The 14,858-nt window shown below is 36.4% G+C and overlaps 1 protein-coding gene across 2 annotated transcripts in view; it reads right to left on the reverse strand.

Moving 5' to 3' along the window:
- Positions 1-14,858, reverse strand: part of TAF4B (TATA-box binding protein associated factor 4b) — a 125,085-nt gene that overhangs the window by 55,515 nt on the left and 54,712 nt on the right. For both annotated transcript variants that reach the window (XM_055324443.1, XM_055324442.1), the window contains exons 10-11: positions 4,864-5,033; positions 719-849 (exon numbers count right to left, since the gene is read on the reverse strand). In XM_055324443.1, the coding sequence (XP_055180418.1) occupies positions 719-849; positions 4,864-5,033 (301 nt within the window). The remainder of the gene's footprint in view (positions 1-718; positions 850-4,863; positions 5,034-14,858) is intronic.

The raw sequence follows: 14,858 nt of genomic DNA on the forward strand, positions 1-14,858 counted from the left end.
TTTCCGTGAGTTCCTTTTAACCTATGGCTAGGACATCGTGACAATGACCACTCTCACAAACTCAAAACCTTATAAGGTTATCCACATACCACACTGCACAATATTTGATCTAGCTATCAACATTTCTTGGTATGGGGGAAAAGGTTATCTTTTTCTTTTTCATCACCTAATAAATTCGCTCTCCACTAAAACCATAATACAGATAAATCAAGTGCTTTCATCTTAATGATGGCAAGTGATTTGGTTCATACTACTAGAGACAAGACAGGCTATCCTTGCATTTAATTTGTTTAAAAAGCAGCCAATAATGATAATGAGCAGCCCCACCATTAGCACTCAACACAATTATTTAATTTATTAAAAAGGACAACAATGCTAGCAGAGTACAGAGCACTGAAGAGAACAAAGCTATCCAACATTCTATTCTAATATATTCTCCTTCCCAATCAAAAGCTATAGAAGTCTCAGGCAGAACAGATGCGTATCTCAATCTACGCTGACACAGAACCTTTGGGTACAATTTTAAACTCTATGTTAATTTTGTCATGTAAGCATATCTAAATCAGGCAAATTAGAAGTGAAACTCTTGTCTACCAATATGGACTATGTCTCAACCATTTCCTTTAAACATATATTTCAAATATGAATCCATACCAAAAAACTACCTTTAACATGACAAAGAAGAAAGAGTTTGTACTTCTCTAACGATTTCCTTTACCTTGTAAGTTGTCATTCGATGCTGAGCAATTGTAGTCAGTTTTTCTAGAAGGCCTCGTAATCGCTCCTGTGTTGCATGGGAGATCAAGTTCACAGCATCAGAGTTAAGTTCTGTAATGTCATGCTTTTTACCTGTAGAAGCAGAGAAAATCCATTACGTGTTTTAGTAGTGGCTGATAATTGAAATAATTAGCACAGCAGGTATTCTGTTCCCCCTGGAAGTCATACCCATTATGAATAAAGGTTTGGAGATTATGATTTTCCTGGTAAAGTCACAACTTCAAAGATCTTAGACATTACATTAATAAAACCTAGCCTGAAGCCTCAGAAAATATAGACATTGTTTCACTTAGCCTCTAGAATCATTCTCTTTGCAAGGTCATTTATAGGACAAAGTTAATAAGAACACAAATCAAGTCTAGTGTTCAGGGAGGAAAATGGTAACTGCAGAAATTAGTGCCGTATTCTGTTAATTTTAGTAATTAAAAAAAATAGAAAATTACATTTTGCCCTGTTTGACACTGTTAACAATTTATGACATTTATTTCAATGAATTGAGACTGTGGGTCTGCTACTGCCTTGTCTACAAGACATGCCTACACTCCTTTTGTCCATTACCAATCATGCTTATTTTGCACTAACTCATGTTCTGATAAATTGACCTGGTAATTAATTTACAAGTTGAAATGGGGTCAAAGCTTCATCATTTCACTCATTCATTTTAATAAATTCTATTTCACTGTATCTCCCTCCATAGATAAACCAAACTTCTACTCTTCTTTCAGTTAACTAGGAAGAAAGACTCGGGAAAACAACTTGGGCCACATACCCAAAGGCAGAAGCTCATTTATAAAGCAACCTTATCAGTATTTAAATAGTAATTCCTCAGCTCAGTAAAACCACCCGTATCAACAGAGACCTAAATCTAAAGATATAATGAATTGTGTCATCTAATTTAAATGAGATTTTTAATAGTACTATTGTGCTTATTTTAAACAAACATATCAATTTGCTTTTGCACTCTCATCTGAAACATAGTCATATACTCATCAAAATGGAATCAGTATAGCAAAAATAAGCTTTAATTATAAGCCCACAAATCTTAAATACATTCTTTGACATTATTCCATAATGAATGATAAACTTCAAAGTGTAGGCTATAGGATGTGAGGGCTATCTGGCTGTGACACCTGTCACAGCACTGATCAGCAGGGTGGATTCAGTTGATCTGGCTGCCAACATGAAGTCCCCTTCCTCTCCCACTCTTCCTCGTGCATCCCTCCCAAAGCTGCAAACTCCCTTGAAAAGAGAGACCTGTCTGGATAGAGGAAGGCCACTATAAGTCAAGTCAACTGATGAATAAAATCTAGTTGGCGCTTTTAAGCTTGTTATGTGATTTTATAGAATGTCTGTGTAATTTAATTTAGGTAATTAGCAAAAAAGGAAGAACACTGGCATATTTATTCTCCAATATTATTCAAAGATTTTTACAAGTTATTTATTTATTTATTCATGAGAGAATTTATTTATTTGTTTATTCATTCATTCATTCATTCATTCATTCATTCATTCATGAGAGACACACACACAGAGAGAGAGAGAGAGGCAGAGACACAGGCAGAGGGAGAAGCAGACTCCATGCAGGGAGCCCGATGCGGGACTCGATCCTGGGACTCCAGGATCATGCCCTGAGCCAATGTCAGGCACTAAACTGCTGAGCCACCCAGGGATCCCCACCAATATTATTCAAATAGAAAAATTTTCGCCCCAAATTTCTTTGGGTTAATTTATAGTTTCTGTTATTAAGGAATAGTCCTGGTTCTGAGCTGTTCTGTAAAGATGAAATTTTACTATAAATGGAAAACATTCTTAGAAATACATAACTCTATTCACTTTATAGTTTGTTTTTTAAAAAGCATAGGTAATTCAGAAGAAGTTTTGCAATTTTCCATTATATTAAATAAGTTTGTGCTTAATTATTAAGGACTGAAAACACCAAGTAGATACATACAGAATCCTCCTTGAAAGCAGAGGTTGGCAAACTAAATTTGGTCTCTTTTTATGTATACAGTTTGATAGGAATACAGTCTTGCCTATTCGTTTATGTATTCTCTATGGCTGCCTTTGCAGTATAATGGAGTTGAGCAGTAGTGACACAAACCACATGATCCACAAAGTGGTAAATCTTTACTATCTGGCCCTTTGTAGAAAAAAGTTGCCCATCCCTGTCCTAAATGATCAGACGGTTCTTTTAGTGCTAAAAACTTTCCAATCATAGAAACAAAGTGTAAGTCAAGCTAGAAATAAAATTTGTCAGGGGGTTGGGAACTGATAAAAGTTAAGTATCTACTTCTACTCTACCAAAACTCTAGATAATTATATGGTTACATTGAGTCAATACCAGGAGTTTTTCAAACCATCACAGGAAAGTATCATGCTTGTTCCAAAATTAAGGAACTGGCTCCTGTATAGTACACAATACATATGCAAAGAAGAAACTGAAAGAGAATAAGAGAGAGATGGAGGAAAGAAGGCAAAGGAGTGAAGAGGGAAGGGCTGGGAGAAAAGTCAAACAAAATGCAAGCAAACAGCAAATATTTTATCATCAGCTCCTCTGAATTCCCATTCTTTTGGACTGCTTGTAAATTTTAGTTTTTCATAAAAAAAAAAAAAAAGAAAGATAACAGAGGGACTCCTGGGTGGCTCAGTCCGTTGACTGTCCAACAACTGATTTTGGCTCAGGTCATGATCTCAAGCCCCATTGTTGGGCTCAGTACAGTCGGCTTGAGATTCTCTCTCTGACCCTCTCCACACACTCTCACTTGCATGTGCTCTCAAATAAATAAATCTTAAAAAGAACAGTAACAGATACCCAAGTTACATCAGAAATGGAAAAAAAAAAGGACGCCTGGGTGGCTCAGCGGTTGGGCGTCTGCCTTCGGCTCAGGGCATGATCCCTGGATCTGGGATCGAGTCCCGCATCGGGCTCCCTGCGAGAAACCTGCTTCTCCCTCTGCCTGTGCCTCCGCCTCTCTCTCTCTCTCTCTCTCTCTCTCTCTCTCTCGGCTCTCTGAGAGAAGCCGGCTTCTCCCTCTGCCTGTGCCTCTGTCTCTCTCTCTCTCTCTCTCTCTGTGTCTCTCATGAATAAATAAATAAATCTTAAAAAAAAGGAAAAAAATGATAATCTGTATAGTACATAGTAGGAGCTCAAACATTTTATTATTTTGTGAAACAGATTTCAAATATGTAATAGTAATGTACTTTGTAGTCCTTAAAAATACTATGGGTGTAAATCAGAAATCAGAAACCTTCACAATTTTGAGTTAGGGCTTCAATATAAAATATAAAGATCCTTACTAAAGTATACTCAAAGGTCACAAGTATTGACCTCCCAAATTTGATAGGAGTGATGAAGAAGGTACTCTAAGAAGTCCCAGGATTAGGACCATAAAATTAGATCATTTACATGCAATAATCTTTCTTCAAACTGTCTTGTTTTTCAGTCAATCAGGGAAGAATGTAGTCTTTCATGTTACTGCAAGTTTGGTATTAAACAACAGCAAAAAAGCTGTATGGCTCCAGAACAAAACTGGAGCATACTCTCCCATTTCCTTCTACATACTGCAGCTACTGAGTAACTACTCGGGGACCTAGGGAGAAATCCAATATTTTAATTTAGTTCTTTTAGGGTAAGGATGAGTTTGAATTTCAGAGTTGAGAGAAGGAAAAAGGGACTATTTCTATATTTCATAGTACTTGGCAGTTTCTAGAATTCATAAACATGAATTTGTAACGTATACAAATATGTGTAGTCCAACCAAGAAAGGAACAGGACAGAAAAAAATAGTATATCATATATACATTGCATGAAAAATATATACATCTTTCTCCCACTAAGAAATATAAGTAAAATATTAAATTCTATTATCTAAACCAGAAACCATAAGTTATGATTTGTTATGTTAATAGTTTTTAGTTTTTAAAATGAAATACTTCTTTCTGTAATACCCATGAAATCCCAATTATTTCCAGAGCCTTACTTAAGCCCCAGAGTTTCAGGAAAACCAACTCAGGCTGCCTCTTTTGATAACACTTTCCCTGGAACAGACTGTCCTCTTAGGTCAATAATCTTAAGTCTGCACTTACCAATGTCTAAAATTCTCTTTTGCAGAGCTCCAATGAAAAGAAATGGTTCATCTTTACATGATTGTACAAGTGTGCCAACCAATTCAGAATTTGTTGCTAAGATGCAGGCATTTTCTTCACTGAGGTTGACTCCTGCCATGGAAGTCACATCATTGATGTCATCTTCATCTCTAAGCAAAAGAAAAGATAACTTTTTGGTGTAGTGGTGGGTGACATGTATATGAATGATTTAAGAGAACAAAGAATTATAGATCTCCTCTTATAACTAAAGATATCATTTTACTCAATTCATCCAAGCAATAGAACTAAAGAATAGTTATCTTCCCCTGGAAGTCTTTAAAAATTAATTGGTGTGTCTAACCAATACAGCATACATTTTATATCAAGAGATGAATCAGAAGCAACTTTGTCTTCTAGTGCCCATCTCTCCATCTTTCAGTTTAGTAAATGGATACACCAACAGGGACTTGTAGGTTAAACTAAGTTATCAACAAATGCCCTGCAATGAGACAAAAAATGAAAACAGTCTTCTTTGTTTTCATCCAAGATGATCAAAAGCCCATCAGATTTCCCTAGTACACTCTACTGTTCCACTGAGGAGCAGAAATTCACTGGTCCTGAAAGGTCCTTACCCACACAAAGATCCTTGAGAAGAAGCTTTCCTGACTAGCTATTCTGAAACCAAATGGTTAAAACTAGTTTTGATTTTCTGCTGCAGACTTTTGGTGTGTTCCATTGTACCAATTAAATTCATTAAACCACATCCTCAAGCAAATGGCTGCAAAGGGTCTACATCTAAAATTACACAGGACACAAACATACACACTAACATGACATATATATAAAACACAAAATATGTTTCAGCTCTTTGCAGTGTACCAGCAAAATTAAATAGTTGTTTTTATCCGACAGGATTGCTATATGGCTACAGTGCAAAGAAGAGTATATATGTTTAAGGGTAGAGAAGAAAGAGAGAAAAGAAATATGAAAAATCCCTCACAGAATCCTTACCACCATATGTAATAATAAGCATGTTACCGATCATAACTCACCTACCAATGCATAACATAATTTACACAAACATGATTATATGAAAAAAAATGTTGCTTCTCTTTATTGCATGGGCCAAATGGTATATCATGTGGTCTCATGTCAATGGATTTAAATTATGAAACTCCCTGTGGTAATGCATTTGTGCATGAGAAAGGGAAATAAATTATAATTGCCAAGCACACAAGAAATGAAGGCGTCTGTTGTTCCATTTTAAAAAGTAACACATTAGGGGTGAGGGGGAAAGAGCCCATGCTCAAACATATATAAGAGATTAAAACAAACAAACAGCAACCCCCCCAAACCACAAAATAAAACAAAACAAAAACCTAAGTAAAAGAAAGGAGGAGCTAGACACAGCACTTGAAAGTGAAGAAATAGAACAATGATCTTATGATCTGAACAGCAGATTTAAAAGCCTAACATTTAAAGGTCTTTACAAAGGGAAAAAGAAAAAAAATTTAAATTTAGTATTTCAAACCAAATAAAACATGCAGTATAAACAAAGTATATCAAAATGGTTGGACTCCACCTTATCAAATGTCACAGAGGTATTGTCAGAAGTATGGATGCTTAAAATGGTTCTAAGAATCATTTTACCACCTACATAAAGTATTTCCAGAAACATCTAAACATGTAAACATCTGAAGTGTAAGAATGGTAAAAACCATAAACCCAAAGATGGACCAAGATCCAAGTAAAAAAATAAAAGGTCTGAATAAAAAAATATTAAAAAAAAACATGTCTCAAGGGTGCCTGGCGGGCTGAGTTGGTAGAGCATGTGACTCTTGATCTTGGGGTTGAGTTGGAGTCCTATGTTGGGGGCAGAGATTAGTTTAACTCCCCCCCCCCAAAAAAAAAATCCACCAAGTATCACAAGAGAATGAAAAGACAAGCCACAGACTTGGCTTTTTGCAGAGGAAATATCTGCAAAAGACATCAGATAAAGGACTGTTATCCACAACATATGAAGAATTCTTAAATCCAACAATAAGAAAACAAACCAACCAATTAAAAAACGGGCCAAAGACCTAATAGATGCCTCATCAAAGAAGATGTACTACAGATGGCAAATAAGCATATGAAAAGATGTCCCACATCCTTGTCATCAGAGAAATACAAATTAAAATGAGAAACCACTATACATACACCTATTAGAAAGGCCAAAATCCCAAACACTGACAACATCAAATGCTGATGAGGATGTGGAGCAAAAGGAACTCTTGTTTACTGCTGGTAGTAATGCAAAAACGGTACAGCTACTTTGGAAGACAATTTGGAAGTTTATTAGAGAACTAAACATACTTGTACTCTACAGTCCAGCAATCACATTCATTGGTATTTACTCAAAAGACCTGGGAATTAATGTCCACACAAAAACTTGCACACAGCTGCTTAGAGCAGCTTCAGAGATAATTGACAAAAGTAACAAAACATGGAAACAATCAAGATGTCTGTTAGTAGCTGAGCGTATAAATCAACGGTGGTACATCCAAACAATGAAGTACTATTGAGTGCTAAGAAGAACTGAGATGTCCACACCATGAAAAGACACAGAGGGGAACTTAAATGCAAATTATTAAATGAAAGAAGTAATCTGAAAATGTTACATACTGTATGATTCCAACTACATGGCATTCAGGAAAAGGCACACTATGGAGACAGTACAAAGACCAATGGTGGGCAACCCGGGTGGCTCAGCAGTTTAGCGCCACCTTCGGCCCAGGGCCTGATCCTGGAGACCCAGGATCGAGTCCCATGTCGGGCTCCCTGTGGGGAGCCTGCTTCTCCCTCCGCCTGACTCTGCCTCTCTCTCTCTGTCTCTCTGAATAAATAAAAAAAAATCATAAAAAAAAAAAGACCAATGGTTGCCAGGAATTGGCAGGGAAGGAGGGTTGAATAGGCAGAACAGAGAGAATTTTTAGGGCAATGTAACTTCTCAGTAGGATACTATGTTGTTGGATACACATCATTATACGTTTGGTTTTTTTAAAAAAATATTTATTAGAGAGAGAGAGAGAGAGAGAAGAAGAAGAAGAAGAAGAAGAAGCAGGGGGAGGGGCATGGGAGAGGGAGAGGGGAAGCAGAGTCTCTGCTGAGTATGGAGCCTGATATAGGACTAGATCTCACCATCCTGAGGTCATGACCTGAGCCAAAACCAGCAGGTGGATGCTTAACCAACCGAGCTACCCAGACGCCCTTCATTATACATTTGTTAAAACCCATAGAATGTACTACACCAGTAGCAAACCATAAGCCACAGGCTTTGAGGCTTAATGACTTGTCAATGCAGGTCTGTCAACCGTAACAAATGGATCACTCCGGTGGGGGATGTTGATAATGAGAGAGGCTATGCATGTGCACGTTTAGGAGGGACTCTATCTTCCAATCAATTTTGCTATAAACTTAACCTGCTTTGCAAACAAAACTTATCCAAAAAAAAAAAAAGAAAAAAGTCACCTATATATCAATGCAGAGCCAGTTTATTCCAAAACAGAAACCTAACCAGTTATTTACTTAACATCCTTAGGATTCAAATTTTTTCCTTTAAAACATGGGTAACTCAGATTAGGTGCTTTCTAAGGTCCTTCTCAGTTACTTAAAAGAATGAGGCAGCTCTCTTTGATCTGATATAGAACAATTGCCAAGGTGTACTATGAAGTAGGGAAAAAAATGAGGTAGAAAAGAGACTGTCCTTTGGGGGAAAAAAAAGATACACACACATGCATGCATGCATATGGGCATAACATATCTCTGGAAAGATACATGAAAAATTCTCCTCCGGAGAGGTAAATAGGGAAGTGGGATACCATAGTGTATTCTTTTTTACCTTTTGAATGTTGTACTATATACATGGATTACCCGATCAAAATTATTAATGATATTTTAAAAATAGTAAATAAATATTCAGGAAAAGATAACTGGAAATAAAAAATATGAAGTTTAGACATATAACCCCAATATTCCCTTAAAAAGAATATCAGAATTGTTTAAGATATGCAAAAAATAGCTTTACACACATAGTTACAATCTCAGTGTGTCAGGTACATAGGCCTTATAAACTGCAACTTGGTTCCATAGGAGGGTTGCTGCATAACCCCTGTTGAGATCTCGCACACAGGCTGGAGAGACCAGTATCAAGCATACTTACTACCAGCACTTAGCATAGTACTAAAATTGAACAGAATTCATCAATGAGATAGTCCCATGTTTTTAAGACTCTTCTTGCAGTCCTTCTCTGAAATAAGGAAGGAACTAACTGCCCAATAAGATTTGTTCTTTCCTTCCTTCCCTCCTCCTATTTGGCCCTAAGCTGAACACAGCTCCCTCTAGTACAGCTGTCAGTTGCTATGGTTACAAAGGGCAGCAGGAATAGACGAAGACCCCTACTGAGGGAAGAAGAAAAGGTGACACAATATATAGCACCCAAGCCACTTAAAACTTCCTCTAAGAAAGGGGGCAGACTGAAGGAAAGTCAACACAGTGCAATAGCAGCAATATCAATAAGGCTAAGATAGGTCAGGACAGTATTAAAGGCTTTGATGTTGAAGTATAGTTGTGATTCTAGGTTGGTTTTATTTCTAAAGGAGAAGAAAATGAGAGCCCCCCAAACTACATCTTCAAGTCTTCTGGTCTAACGCAGTGTCTTTTGAGGAAGATACTGTGCAAAATAATCTGTTTTATTTTTAAAAGATAAAAAGGAAATGTAATAATGCCTTATAGATAAAGCTTTCCAATTCAAGATTCTGTGAGGTGTAATAAGTTACTGTGTAAAAATTTAAAAAGCATTACCCAATTATGATTAATGTCTTGCATTCTGGCTTCTAAAACTGATTTTAGCTTTTGATAAAGCTGTCCACTGCTTATGTCTGACTTCTTAAATCTCCTCCACCCTCTTAAGGTCTGAACAGTCCCAGACTGATTCTTCTAAAGTACAGGGAATCATATAATTTTCCTATTCCAAACCTCTTTTGTTTCCAAGGACTTAATCTGATGCTCAAGGTTTTCCAGGTAATGGCCTTAACTTAGCACTCTTCTCTCCCATTACTCACTATCACACAGCTCCTACTGATTCTGGCCTTTGCTCAGGCCATTCCCCCTTTCCAGTTCTCATCTTCAAACTCTGGCTCTAATGTCTTTCCGTAACTTGAGCTATAGCCCAGTTCTGTTTCAAATGCCTAATTTAGAAATACTGGTTTAATTTGTTTTTACATTTTTCTTTTCATGCTTTTTTTTTCCTTTCTGTTTTTATACTTTTAAAGCATTTGTCCAATTGCTACAAATTTTCAACTTCTGAAGAATGTTGTGTCTGTTATGGTAGGTTTTACTCTGTCTTCCATTAAGTTTCTCTTAAACTCCAACTAGACTTATTTTATTGATTATATTCAATAAATATATTAAATTAGTAAAGATATCATCTTCATCTCTATTATTCCTAGCACAGTAGTATATAAATGGTAAATAATTGAGGAATTTCCATGTGTTCAGAACACATGCTATTATCTGTTGCAATGTACTTAGAAGAACAGAGGGTAAAAATGATGAATCAAACTGCCTATGGTGCAATCCTGACCACCAATTATTATCTATGAAAATAAAGCAAAATAATCTTTCTAGACCTGCATTGTCAGTAAAACAGAGGCAATAGCAGTCCTTACATTTTGGACAGAAGATTCAAGGAAGTAATTCATATGGAAAGGAATTAGTTTAATATAGAAAGAGTTCTACAAATAACTAAGAAAAAAACCCCATGATCCAATGGAAAAATGGACAAAGCGCATGAATTTTCACTTAAAATTTTAAAATGACTCAAAAATAAGATATTCTGGGCAGCCCCCGTGGTGCAGTGGTTTAGCACCGCCTGCAGCCTGGGGTGTGATCCTGGAGACCTGGGATCGAGTCCCACATCAGGCTCTCTGCAATGGAGCCTGCTTCCCCCTCTGCCTGTGTCTCTGCCTCTCTCCTTCTCTCTGTGTCTCTATGAATAAAACAAACAAACAAACAAATAAATAAATAAAAATCTTAAAAAAATAAGACTGTTCTTAAAAAATGTTCTGTTCTATTCATAAGAGAAATATAAAATAGAATTTTCACCTGTTAGACTGGCAAAAACTTTTTAATGTTCACCAGAACATGTGAAAATATGCTATTATAATAAGCTTTGCTGCTCAATGTAATTTGTAAATCTAACCTCCATGGAGTCATTTGATATTATCTGATAATTTAAAATGAATAAGCTCTTCTTTGTAGATATTATGTGAAATGATACCCAGTGTGGCTTTGTTTTCCTAGTACAAAACCCTGGAAAAATCCTAACTATCCACCATTATGTAATTTTGTTAAAAATCTCAAATCACAATGATTATACAGTAACAGAGAACAATCTCAAAGACTACTATTAAGTTGTAAAAAACAAAATGTAAAACATTATGTATTGTATGCTACCATCTGTGTTGAGAAGATTATATCTAGAAAGATACACAAGAAACTGCTAACAACGCTTGGCCCTACAATGAGATCCTGGGTAGCAGAGGGAAAAAGACGCAAAGAAGAACTTTGTTTTTCCACTGCATATCTTTTCTTCCTTTCAGTATTGTACAAAATGTAGTATTACCTGGTTTAATAAATAATTTGTTTAGAAAGCATAAAAAATTTATTTTAAGAAGATTAAATTCTTCCTTTAGATTATTAATCCCTGGTAAGACAACTTTGACTTCAATACTCTATGGTAAACCCTCAGTTATAATCACATAAACTCACACAACACCCTGTTTATTCCTCCTTCCATGCCTTTGTGAAGTTATTTTTCTCATAGGAAATTCCCTTTGTCTTTCCTCTTTTGGCTCAAATGTAGCATAACATACTGCAGGATTTCCCAAACTTCAGTGACTTTAAGAACTGCCTGGGAGTATATTTAAAATACAAGTCTTGCATTCAAATACACACCTGCATAGTACCTGTGATACGCATTCAGTGGGACTAGGCTGGAGACCACAAACCTGGAATCTTTGCTTAAACATACTTAGGTGACTGAGACAAACACTCTGTGGACCACACTTGAAAAATACTGAGTCATGAAAATTAAGAGCACCAATTCTACAGCACGAGACCAAGGTTTTAGTCCCTACTCTGTCAATTATTATTTTTAATTTATTTTTTTTAAAGATTTTATTTATTTACTCATAGAGACAGAGAGAGAGAGGCAGAGACAAAGGCAGAGGGAGAAGCAGGCTCCATGTAGAGAGCCTGACATGGGACTCGATCCAGGGTCTCCAGGATCATGCCCTGGGCTGCAGGAGACACTAAACTGCTGCACCACCGGGGCTACCCAATTATTATTTTTTTAAATAAGAATTTGGTACATTTTTAAAAAAGGTTTTATTTACTTATTCATGACACACACACAAACACACAGAGGCAGAGACATAGGCAGAGGGAGAAGCAGGCTCCCCAAAAGGAGCCTGATGCAGAACTTGATTGATCACAGACCCTGGGATCACACCCTGAGCCAAAGGCAGACGCTCAACCACTGAGCCATCCAGGCGTCCCTGCTCTGTCAATTATTAAAAGGATGATCTTGAACGAATTTCTTTACATCTCTACTCATCTCTACATCTCTACTCTTTATTGATGGAGGTAAAAACTGTACCTGTTACATGATTTTGAATGAAAACTGTATTAGAAACCAGGACTTTATTAGAAATAAAAATGAGTATTTAGGGGCACCTGACTGGCTCAGTCATTGGAGCATGTGACTCTTGATCTTGGGGTCATGAGTTCAAGCCCCATGTTGGGTATAGAAATTACTTAAAAACAAAATCTTTTTAATACAATGGAATATTACCCAGCCATCAAAAAAATGAAATCTTACCATTTGCAATGATGTGGATGGAACTGAAGGTAATATGCTAAGTGAAATAGTCAAAGAGAAAAACAATTATCATATGATTTCACTCATATATGGAATTTAAGAAACAAAACAGATGATCATAGGGGAAGTGAGGGAAAAATAAAATAAGATGAAATCAGAGAAGGAGACAAATCATATGAGATTCTTAACTATAAGGAACAAATTGAGGGTTGCTGGGGTGGAGTGTGGAGCTGCGAGGGACAGTACCTTTGCTCAACTCTCAGAAGTAAGTAAGCTTTGAAGCCAACTTTCAACTAGCCTCTGTCCTCTAAGAATTACAAAGTAGCTCAACTCTATGTGAGGAGTTTCCATGGAAAGTGCTGTATTGATCAGAAACAAGCTAGATGCCTGATAGAAGTTGTGAGAGACAAGCGAAAGTTGCAGTCCCTGAAGTCTTGTGTCTTCGAGTTCAATACAGCGATTTCCTAGGAACATCCTCATATAGAAAGGAGCAGGGTTCTAACTCCCATAAATGAGAGGCTAGTTGAAAGCTGGCTTCAAGGGGGGGGGTTGCGGGGAGGGAGATGGGGTAATTGGGTGATAGGCATTAAGGAGGGCTGGTGATATAATGAATACTGGGTGTTATATGCAACTGATGAATCACTGAACTCTACCTCTGAAAGTAAGAATACACTATATTTTAATTAACTTAAATAAAATAAAATTTTAAATAAAATCTTTTTTAAAAATGAATATTAATTAAAAATAATAAAACCCTTACATATTATTAACATAAACATTTTAATGAAAACCAACAATAACAAAATTTAAAAATAATTACTCAAAAAGGTGGCATTGTTTACTATTTTCTAATCTCTTTAATATCCATTGATTCTCTTCACTTGGAATGGATCTGATGAATGATTTTGTAACATCACGTATTAGTGATCTGAAAAGTATTGGTACATTGAGTTATAGAGATCTTCCAAATTTAGACTCATTACACATAATCCTAAATCACAAGTTAGAAACTGCACCAATCTAATCAGAAAATCTAAGTATTAGGAAGATATTATGCTCATGGTAGTGGATACAAGTTTTCCAAATTTTTAATTTTTGCTTGAAAAGCTCAAACTTTACCACTGGCAAAAAATGCCATCAGTTTTTTTCCCTGAAGTGACAAGGCTCACTTTTTTCATTTTCACAAAAATGTCAAATTCCCAAGTCTAAATAATCACAGTTTGTTTTCCGGTTGTTCTTTGTTCTTCCAAGTAAAAATGGTACTCCATGAAAAAAGTGGTTTAGCTCACAACTGAAACACAGGTGGAGTACCTGGGTGGCTCAGTTGGTTAAATGTCCAACTCTTGATTTTGGCTTAGGTCATGATTTTTGCAGGGGCGGGGATTTCATAGGATAGAGCACCCCCCATCTGCAGCACCCCACAGGGAGTCTGCTTCTCTCCCTCTTTCTCTGCCCCTCCCCACTATGTGCTCACTCTCTCTCTAAAAATAAATAAATAAATAAAATCTCTAAAAAAAAAAAAAAAAAGGAAACATAAGCACAAACACTTGTCCTTAAGATAATCATGTGACTTTGGCATGCAGAAGAGCTTTATGCAAGTTTCCCATTTTGTCACACAGAATATTAAAAATGTGTGTACTTCAGAGTAGAGACTTAGTGAAAATAATAATGTTGGCTGCCTCATTAAAACCATTAAAAAAAAAACAAAACTAGCTTCTTTTCATTTACTCTGAGCGTCTGAGGGTAAAGAATAAATGGCTACTAGTATAGTTTGGTGCCTCTGCCTTGACTAATGCTAAAGTGCCAGCAGTTTTGCCACTGTGGCTTTTGAACCATCATTCAAATAATATACCAAATCAGGCAAATGACAACATCATCATCATTATTAAAATTGTTTTAATCTTACAAACTCCCTGAAAAAGTCTGCATTTCAAAACTATCTTTTGTAGATCACATTTTGGAACCTGCTGTCCCATACTTACAATCTCTAGCCTATAATGAAATCAGAAATACGATGAGGATTTTAAAAAATACAGATTTCTGCCAAGGTTCAGTATCCAGAGAGTTCATTCTG

This window comes from Nyctereutes procyonoides, unplaced genomic scaffold (assembly GCF_905146905.1).
Source record: "Nyctereutes procyonoides isolate TBG_1078 unplaced genomic scaffold, NYPRO_anot_genome, whole genome shotgun sequence".
Classification (NCBI taxonomy): Eukaryota; Metazoa; Chordata; class Mammalia; order Carnivora; family Canidae; genus Nyctereutes; species Nyctereutes procyonoides.